The 11,016-nt window shown below is 28.4% G+C and overlaps 1 protein-coding gene across 3 annotated transcripts; it reads left to right on the forward strand.

Moving 5' to 3' along the window:
* Positions 1 to 1,219: 1,219 nt before the first annotated feature.
* Positions 1,220 to 6,248, forward strand: LOC112797590 (protein PIN-LIKES 3). Of its 3 annotated transcripts, none has more exons than XM_025840608.3 (11): positions 1,220 to 1,603; positions 2,141 to 2,323; positions 2,475 to 2,554; positions 2,644 to 2,768; positions 3,389 to 3,510; positions 3,732 to 3,929; positions 4,029 to 4,121; positions 4,360 to 4,460; positions 4,876 to 4,928; positions 5,465 to 5,650; positions 5,897 to 6,248. In XM_025840608.3, exons 2-11 carry the CDS (start codon positions 2,189 to 2,191, stop codon positions 6,019 to 6,021), a joined length of 1,218 nt encoding a protein of 405 aa, XP_025696393.1. In that variant the 5' UTR covers positions 1,220 to 1,603; positions 2,141 to 2,188; the 3' UTR covers positions 6,022 to 6,248. The 3 variants fall into 3 exon arrangements, with proteins under 3 accessions (XP_025696393.1, XP_072091762.1, XP_025696407.1); XM_072235661.1 differs by having other exon boundaries at positions 1,598 to 1,642; XM_025840622.3 differs by having other exon boundaries at positions 1,602 to 1,874.
* The last annotated feature ends 4,768 nt before the right edge of the window (positions 6,249 to 11,016 follow it).

Raw genomic sequence — 11,016 nt, forward strand, 5'->3', positions numbered from 1 at the left:
CCCAACAAAAATAAATAGATAAAAAGAAATGTCTAAAAAGGTAATATAAAAAGTTCCTTATATATATATAAGTACTACTAGCTAGAAATAACAAATTAAATCAACAAGGCTGGTTAGGTTATTAATAATAATTCTAAATTAAATCAGATAATGACGTTAAGCAATTGATCAGAGAAGGGTTTAATTTGATTATGGTTGATGATCAATGAACTTGTACATTATTAGCAGGACGATATCGTAATATTAAAAAAAAAGTAGGACGAACTAATATTATTGCACACTTATAAAGTTCCTTTGCAGTATTTCGAAAAATGAGCGGTAATAATATAACTTTAGTAAAGTCACTTTATTTTTTCTCTTAATTACCGGGACAATGATTATGAATTTATGATAGTAAACCATATGTGTCACGTTATATAATTTATTTATTTTTATTTTTATCTATCTCCAAATAAACTTTCAAATCTTATTTATTAACATACACAATCTTAAAGACCATTACATACGAAAAAGAAAATGAATTAATACTTGAAGACCAACGTGTTGAATAATTTTATTTAATAATTCTACTACTTTTGCTTACAATTTTCCAAATTCTTAGTCAAGAAGATTATTCTTTAATTGATTTGGCTATAAATTAAATAACCTCAACTAACCATGTATAAGATTGATGGGCAAAATTTAGTGAATTTACAATCTTAATAAAAACAACAATTAATTTACGGCCAATTTAAAACCACAAAAGAAAACCAATTTATAGTTTTTAAGTAATAATTATTTGAGATATTCATTTTATTTTATTTTTAATTACATACATAGAAGTAGAAGAACTAACTGTTTTCATCACAAAATGATTGAAAAAATCTTAATTTCAAATAAACTAAATTAATTGTAAAAGTTATCTTTATAATTTCAACACATTTATTTTTACAAAAATAATATATGCATGTCGAAACTCATCTACTAAATTAGTCACTATATATTTATGTATAAGTATATATATAATTTAATTTATTTTAAATATGTATTATATATTGGTGACCGATTTTAATGTAAACCTAGTATAGTTGTAATTTTTCTTTATTTGATAAAATTACTAATACAATTTAAATTAATTGATATTATATTATTATCCAATTTCTAAATAAAAATTTAAAAATAGATATTTGTTTGAACCAGGAGATAGTGCATATAGAATAGCATTTTTAATATATAGAATAATAATATTTCTTTTTAATGGTTTCCAAAATAATATTTCTATATCTATATTGTTCCTTTTTTTTTTCTTTGTGATTGAATTTTTATATTAAAATTAAATATATCTTTTTATTCCCCGTTCTTATCATTATCATATGGCTCACTTTTGTTTCAAAATTAAATATATCTCTTTATAAATTCCTTTGTTTTTTATTCTCTCTATAAACCTTATATATAGTTTTTATTCTCCTTAGCGTTTTGTTGCAACACGTAAATGTTCCTCTCATGACACCATTTTCTTCTTCCTTATCATCTCAGCCATCACTATGACACCATCAAGCTAAGGCAAAAACCATTTTTCTCTCTCTCTCTCTCTAAAGAAGTAAAGATAGAAGCCCCTATTCAGGTGAGGAATCTACAATTAACAGTCACCATATTATAGCACGTATTCATTCTTATTTTCATTGCATGTGTTCAACCATAATCAAATATATATATATATAATTATCAATCACATGCTACCCATATTTTTGTTTCTTTTGTATTGATATTTTAATTAATAATTAAAAATATATATATATCACGGTATCATTGTCAGTTAATCTTCTGCATATCAATGTCAGTTGGTCACATTGTGTTCAGTGTTTGTGTCAGTTCATTGGAAGATGCATTTGTTGGTAATTTACTGTGTACGAATTTATTATTAAAAAAAAAAAGATTTTTTATGCACCCCATTAATAAATATGTTTTGAATGGTTGCTAGCTGCAACATATAATAAGACATTGAAGTTCCTCTTATGTTCATATGATTTGGAATAAAAAGGTTGCTTGGTCTTATGTGAATGCTTGTCGGTTTCTTCTTTTTTGTTGGGGTTATGTTTTGTTATTTTCAATGTGAACAATGTAATTCAGAATCTATTTTAACATGAATTATTGTGTGTAGGATTATATTACGCCTTGTTGAAAGTGCAAGAACTTGTGACAATAATAGATGGGGTTTCTGGAGCTCTTTAGTGTTGCTTCCTTTCCAGTGATCAAAGTCTTGCTTGTTACTGCAATTGGTTTGTTTCTTGCAGTGGATCAGATTAGTATTCTTGGAGAAGATTCAAGGAAGAAAGTCAATCATGTAAGCTTTATTAATTTGTTTCTGTGTAACTTGCTAATCCTAAAAGAAATTATTAAAAAGTATTTAAATAATGTAATCCAACAAAACACAAATATGATTTATGATAGCCAACTTTAATTACTTGTAGCATTGATCTTATTTTCTGTGACAGCTTGTATTTTATGTGTTCAATCCTTCATTGGTTGGTAGCAGTTTGGCCAAAACAATTACTTTGGAGAGTTTTCTATTAGTGTGAGTATTGTTTTGTGATCATAACTAATTAGAGGATTATTATTATTGGTTTGTTGAATTGAATTGACATATTGGGTTGTGTGAATTAGGTGGTTCATGCCAATCAACATTCTTGCTACATTCATATTAGGATCAGGATTAGGATGGATTGTGATTAAGATCACAAGGCCTCCAAAACACATTGAAGGTCTAATAGTAGGTTGCTGTTCTGCAGGTACATACCTACATACATACATAAATACATACATACATACATACATGTATCTCTATGATGCTTTCACTATAACATTAATGTGTTTGCACTATATATACTTAAGGCACCCTTTTTGGCTAGTAAGTCTTTTAGTTCAAAAATTAAGTAAATTGGGAAAATTTCATTGCAAGACAGGGAAATTATGCATGTTTTTGTATCTATCTCCTCCTTTAAACAAATTTCTGTGTCACAATATCTTTGTATTTCTATTCTGAGATAGTTATCAAATGCAACCTTTTGCAACCATAGAAAATGAACTCCTGCTATCATGGCATATTTGAGAATCTTAGATAATCAAAATGGAAATATTGTTAGATAATGTCTATAATCATATTAGAGCTCATATGTTTCTGTTAATTTGTACAAAGTTGTTCAGATTCTTCAACAGAATATGTAATCCTAGGAAACAATGTTACTTCAATGTAACATGAGATTGGTGTCACAGATTTCTGGTTCTCAAGTGACATCCAAATAATGCTTATTGTTACCCATGAAAACTTTGGAATGTGCCATTTCTGTGATTTTGTTTATCTTACTTAAGCTTCAAATTTCATGTATTCATTCATCATCATGTGAAACAGGAAACTTGGGAAACTTGCTGGTAATTATTATTCCAGCCACATGTAAAGAAAAAGGAAGTCCTTTTGGAGATCCTGATCTCTGCTATCAATATGGAATGGCTTATGCTACACTTTCTATGGCGGTATGTAACTGTCGTTTTATCTGTATAATTCTCGAAATAAACATTGTGTTCTGTCTTGAAATAGTTACCAAACGCGCCTTTGATGTCAATGTTGAATTTGCTATTGTCAATACTTATTGGTGAATCTATTCTAGAATGAAAGAAAGAAAGAAAGAATGAATGAATAAAACAAAGGGGTTAATCTGTTCTAATTTTGATTACTACTCATTGGGGAACCTTAGATTGGAGCAGTTTTCTTATGGTCTTATGTTTACAACATAATAAGAATTTCATCAAGTAGACTCCAAAAAGAATGCACCAACAAAGTGAAGGCTTCAGGGGAGATATCTCACTCAGAAACTCTTAATCCTGCAAAAGACACATTGGATGATGCATACACCATTCTGCTTCCAACCCCAGAATCTCAGGAAAAACTCAAGGTTGCCACAAAAACATTGTATATATTCATGACTTTAATTTAGATAAGCAAATTTTGTTAATTTTCACACACAATAATATTTTTGGTGTCATTTCTCCAGATTTCAATGTCAAAAAGAATTAAGAACCAAGTGGAGAAGATTGTTAGCAATGTCAATTGGAAATCCATGTTTGCACCATCAACCATTGGAGCAGTATGACACTTTATTCTCTCTTAAAATTCATATTTTGTATGCATTTTTGTAATATAGGCTGCACTAGTACCTTAGTTTTGTTTGTAAGCATGAGGAGTGCATGAAGTTAGTCTCACATGGAAGAAAACAATAAAGAATAAAGAGTTTATAAGATGAGAAACCATTAAATTAAATTTAGTATTTTTTCATCATAAGTTATATGATATGTATTTTTTGTTTTTCTCTTTTTCCTTCTTAGATTTGTGGCTTTATGATTGGTTTAATTCCCCAATTAAGAAATGTATTGATTGGAAGTGATGCTCCACTTCGTGTGGTTGAAGACTCTGCATCCATGTTGGGGTATGCCTCTCAAAACTTGCTCATCACGATCTTAAATTATAAGTCTATGTTTAAAATAATATACATACCATTTTTTTTAAACCACTTTAATATTGTTTGATCCATGCACTCACTTTTTTTAAAAAAAAAAGTTTGCTTCTCTATATATGCAAATATGCAAGTTGTAATCCTTACATAACTAAAAGGAAAAAAGTAACTTTCTTACATGTTTTTGCATGTTCCAAAAGTTCAAAGAATAACTAAACAGCTACTTTAGTTTTTATTTAAATGTATTATGTATGTAACCCTTAAATAGAGATGGACTTTAACTAATGTATGCACTTTCTATTTTCTTAATTATATGTTGTCTAAGTAATTTTGTGCCATTATTTTGTCTCTGGGATTCTAAAGAATACATCTCATTTTCAATTTTCAGTGACGCAGCCATTCCAACCGTCACACTTATAATGGGTGCAAACTTACTCAGAGGTACACTATTAATTGCAGCGGTTTTTTTTTCTTTTTTTTGTAAATTGCAATGGTAGTTTAGTTTCTTATATACAAAGCTTATTTTATTGGGTTAAATAAATTTATATATTAATATAACTTGTACTTTTTTTCCTAGAAGCTTTTGTACAGTATACAAATTTCCCAAGAAGCGAGACTTAATTGAAAAATATTTGTGTAATATAGGAATTTAATTAAAAGTGTTATTAGAATATTAGTTATAGGAGATTGATTGAAAATTGTTGTGAAATTATAAAAATCTCTCTAAGGAACTAAATCTTTATTTATTGTTATTTTTTACACTATACCAATTTTTCAAACAAAAATTGTTTTATACAGTGACTTTTTTTTTTTCAAAGTTAAGAGTGAAACTCGAATTCGAAACTTTTGGGTGAGGAGGGGAGACTATGTCATTTGAGTTATAGCTCGTTGGCTTCTAGATACAGTGACTTATTTATAAGTGATGTATACTACATGATTATTTTTTTTAAAATTAATGTTATGAATGCATTGTCCAGGCTTAAGGGGAGCAAGTACTCCATTATGGACCATTGTGGGAATTATTGTAGTTCGGTACATTTTTCTGCCACTTTTGGGTGTTGTGGTTGTTAAAGGAGCAATACACTTGGGTTTGGTTCAGTCTGATCCCTTATTTCAATTTGTTCTACTTCTTCAATATTCACTTCCACCAGCTATGAATATAGGTACACACACATTTATTCCTACTTTTTAATTACCAGTTTTATTCATTATAATACTAATAATATTCTCCAAAATTAGATTATGAAAATATACATTAACTTTTTTTTTTCCTTCTAAAATTGAGATAATGTTATATTTGATTGATATTCAAGTACTTTTTTGAAATGTAACACTAATTCTATTTTATACAAAGAATCAACTGCGTGTGAAACTTTTAGAGATAACTAACCATGAGTCCACATTGTTAGGAACTATGGCTCAATTGTTTGGATCAGGTGAAAGTGAATGCTCTGTAATCATGCTATGGACATATGCTTTGGCTTCAATTGCTGTTACTCTTTGGTCAACCTTCTTCATGTGGCTAGTTGCCTGATTTTGTATTCATATAATAATTATTTCATTTTTATTAATTATTTCATTTTTATAGTTTTTTTCCCCCTCAAGTTTTCACTATCTCTGCTTAAAGAAATTTTGTTCTATTGTAAAACTTTATTTCAGCAATTGGTCATATTGGACAAAATGTTAGGAGAAAGAAGAGTAGGGAAAGAAATTGGTGCATGTATAGGTACATTCTGAAGTGTCATAATATTTGTTGATGAAGTGTTTGTTTAGGTATCATTAAATTATTAGAAAAAGATAATTTTTTTAATATTTTTTTTATTTTTTAATGTGTTTAGTAAAATTTTAGTAGTAAAAATAAAAATATTAGAAAAATAATAATAATAAATATTTTTTTAGAAATTATAATTTATATTTTTTTAAAAAAATTTTTTATTTAAAAAAAAGATATTTTTAACATAATAAATAAATAAAAAAATATGTTTATATTATTATATTCAAATATTATTACTAAATAAAAAAATATTTTTATATAAGATATCTAAATATAAAATTATTTTTACTTTTTTAAAAAATATTTACAAAAAGTCACTTGAAAAAAGGATCTTTTCGTAAAAATTACCCAAACAAGTTTGAAGTCTTACCTGTAATACTTTAGAATATTCAACTTTTATCCATAACAATAGAGTCTTATTTAAGAATAAAGTAAATAATGAAGATTCAAAGTATAAAACTGAATGTGAATGATATATTATGGAATGAAATAATATGAGTTACTATATGGGATAAGTATTATTTTAGTCTTTAATATTTAGGATTAGAATTGAAATCGACGTAATTTTTTGTTTAGAATTGTCCTTAATGTTTTATTTCATATTAAAATTGTCATTTTTAATAAAATTTTAGTTTTATTATTAAATTACTCCTATCCTAATAAAAAAAATTATAAAATTAAAAAAAAAGACGCGAGGGGAGAGGAGAAAGGAAAAGGGAAAAGGACGCGAGGGAGAGGGAGAGGGGAGGGGGCATCTGGCGAAACTTGTAGCCGCCGTCGTCATCGCAAACTAGGGAGAGAGCTTCTGCTTCTGCACCGCTGTTCCTCACCGTTGCGTTCTCGCCACTATTCTTTGCTGCTGCGCTTTCCTGCTTCTGCTTCTTGCTTCGACCTCTGTTTCTGCTTTGGCTTATGCTTCTTGCTTCGACTTCTGCTTTTTGCTTCGGTCTCTACTTTCTGTTTTTACTTGAGTTTCTGCTTCTACTTCTTCTGTTTTTGGGTCTGTTTCTGCTTCTACTTCTAATATAATTTTATTTGTTATTTTCTGATTTCATTGTTGTTGTGTGTTGATTTGGTTGTTGAATTTGATGTTATTGTTTCTGGATTTGAATAATGTGTTATTATTGATGTTCTTGAATCTGATTATTAGTATTTGATGGGAGTAAGAGAGGTGATGGTGGTGGAGTAAGGGAGGTGGTGGTAGTGGTAAAGGTGCTAGTGGTGGTGGAGAGTATTTTTGTCCGTAAAAAATTAAAAGAACGATTTTAATACGAAATAAAACGTTAAGGACGATTTTAAATAAAAAATTACATTGGAGACGATTTTAATTCTAATTCTAAATATTAAGGACCAAAATAATACTTATCTCTTACTGTATCTGGGAATTGGAGTGTTCCTTAATTATAAAGACTAAAGAGGAACACTTTATACTAATAGAGAATGACATAATTATTAAGGTGAATTCCCAAAAAGGAAACACAAGATAACTACTTAACTGATGAATTTATTACATTAAGAAAAACATGAAATAAGGAATAATACAGACGATCATATTCATGGCCTTGATTGATTGTAATCAAACAATTTTCAACGAAAGGTTTGGATACCCAGCTTGAGTTCTGTAACGTTCAAAAAGATCTTGAAGTGCTTCAATAAACTGACTATGTACTTTGGCAACCTAAAATTTATTTTCCATCTAGTGTTAGTATTCAAGTCTTTTAAATAAATGTTCAATTATGGTTCGAAAACATCTATTATATAGAAAAAAATGTATGAAAACCTTTTTCTCTTTTCTTTCTAAAACTAACATAAAATTTAAAATTAGGAGTATATATATATATATATATATATATATATATATATATATATATATATATATATATATATATATATATTACATACCTCCTCCATGGTTGGTTCTGGATTTTTGTTGACCTCAATAGGTTTACCCACCACAACATACATTGGACGTTTGAATGGTATTGGAGACCTGAATAGAAAAAGAGGACTTGTGCTTAAATTATATTTTATCAGCCTCAAAAAGGAAAAATTACTTGGGTTAATTATATTCTATAAAAAAATATTTTCTCAAATAACGCAATATACTTAGTGAAAATTCAGGTGCAGCTAATTTTATGTAAAGTTGATAGTTGGTAGTCGTTAGATGATAATTTAGTCAAAATTTTCAAATTATTTAATAATTCTCAACTATCAACTTCATATGAAGTTAACTGCACTTAAATTTTCACCTAACTAAATCACTTAGCGACAGTTATTCAAGTGTCATTAAACTGTTTAGCAACGGTTGAAAACCGCCACAATCTATCATTAGTATTGTAATAATTCTTTAGATAAATTCATGAATTCTAACCATTTTTTTTATTTATACACCACCTTCGATCATTTCTATTCAAGATTCTAATTAGCCAAAAAGTATACATTGACATAAAAAATAAACACAAACCCGAAAATTCCCCAAAAATATATAGGGGGAATTTGATGGCCCTTGCAAAATTGAGAATCAACTTCCAATTTGGTTTCCACCAATTATAGATATCTGACTATATATAGCACCATTGCATCAAAAGAGAAATTGTGGTTAGTTAAAATGAAAAGCATGAAGTATTAAAAGGAATAATATAGATCCATGAAATTACCTGCCCAAAGCAGAAAACTGGAACAAGAGGTTTGCCCTTCTCCATTGCTACGCGGACAAATCCTCTTCTTTCCTTAAGAAATATAATCTATAAAATATAAAATAATTATCTTTTAATAATATGAACAATTTTTTTTATAATTAATTCATATAATGAAAATAGTAATAAGGTTTTTTGTCTTGAAAGTAGTCCCATTTTATAAATGTTAATTAAATCCTCTTCAATAACGCCATCAGTCCATCTTATCCAATACTCTATACTATAAAGAATTTAGCTAACATATATTTTAAGAATACATAATAAATTTATTATTAGTAAAAAATTTTAAATATTTTTATTTAATAAATAAAATTATAAATGCATAAAGATTTAAATTTTATTATATTTTTAATAAAAAAATTTATTTTATAATCTTAACATATGTTCTTAGAACATAAGATAAATAAACTATTCTACTATAAATAAGAATATAAAATAATATAACACATAGAAAACATAACCGTTAAAACTGATATATATGTAACAGGAATAAACTCTCTCCATTTTTTTCATGTAACTTGTCGTTTTAACTTTTAGGGATAAGTATTATTTTGGTCCCTAACGTTGAGAGTCAGAATCAAAACTGTTCCTGGTGAAATTTTTTATTTTAAATCATCCTTAATGTCGTTCTTGAATTTAAAATCGTCCTTTGCAATATAAACTTTTGTATATGACGAAGCTACCCTTCTGAACTTTTGTGTTTCACGCGAAACACTTCACCTCTTCATATGCTTGTAAACCCTCAACGTTAACCACAACATTAATCACAACGTTTCATAAACCAATATAGTTGCAGCGTGCCCTAACTAAGAATCAGGAATGACAGAAGCTGTTCTTGGACTGAAGAGAGTAGGCAATTTCGGTTTACTGGAAGGCAGGGTCGTGTGCAGTCCGTCGGGTATGTTTTTGTCCTTTCATTGACTATGGTAACTCTCCTCGTAGTAGTTAATTTAGGGTTCGAAAGTTAGATTTTGGTAGTTGTTAATGATTGAATGGAGTCGCTTTTTATTGGGACTAGGGATTAACATAACTGTGTGGTTCCTTTTTTAATTTTTTCTTCTATTGTTGCGGTATGGTACTGTGTATAGGGTGTTGGAGAAGACAATAGTTTATTTTAAACCAAAAGTTTACCATGGAGGATGGTTTACCTATCAGAATGGGCCGTTACAATATATGACAGGAGAAACAACAGTGATAGAAGACATTGATGATGATCGGTGGTCCGTATTTGAAGCCTATGCAGAGCTAAAGCAGTTTGGTTATGTGGAGGAGAATAAATTTAAAAAGTCGCTTTCTAGTAATAAATTTGGTTGAAATGAATTAACAATGTTCTAAGAACCAAACCGAAAATGTCCTTTTTTACGTGATTTTTTTTTAAATTAATGTTATGAATGCATTGTCCAGGCTTAAGGGGAGCAAGTACTCCATTATGGACCATTGTGGGAATTGTAGTTCAGTACATTTTTTTTGCCACTTTTGGGTGTTGTGGTTGTTAAAGGAGCAATACACTTGGGTTTGGTTCACTCAGATCCCTTATTTCAATTTGTGCTACTTCTTCAATATTCACTTCCCCCAGCTATGAATATAGGTACACACACATTTATTCCAACTTTTTAATTACCAATTTTATTCATGATCATACTAATAATATTCTGCAAAATTAGATTATGAAAATATACATTTAACTTTTTTTCTTCTAAAATTGAGATAATGTTATATTTGATTGATATTCATGTATTTTTTGAAATGTAACACTAATTCTATTTTATACAAAGAATCAACTGCGTGTGAAACTTTTAGAGATAACTAACCATGAGTCCACATTCTTAGAAACTATGGCTCAATTGTTTGGATCAGGTGAACGTGAATGCTCTGTAATCATGCTATGGACATATGCTTCGGCTTCAATTGCTGTTACTCTTTGGTCAACCTTCTTCATGTGGCTAGTTGCCTGATTTTGTAATCCATAAAATAATTATGTTAAGTTTGAAAAATTTATATTAAATTAATACGATGAACAAAAATTTTTAAAAAGTGTTTAATAAATTGTTTTCAATTG

The sequence above is a fragment of the Arachis hypogaea genome, chromosome 1 (genome assembly GCF_003086295.3).
Source record: "Arachis hypogaea cultivar Tifrunner chromosome 1, arahy.Tifrunner.gnm2.J5K5, whole genome shotgun sequence".
In the NCBI taxonomy this organism is placed as follows: domain Eukaryota; kingdom Viridiplantae; phylum Streptophyta; class Magnoliopsida; order Fabales; family Fabaceae; genus Arachis; species Arachis hypogaea.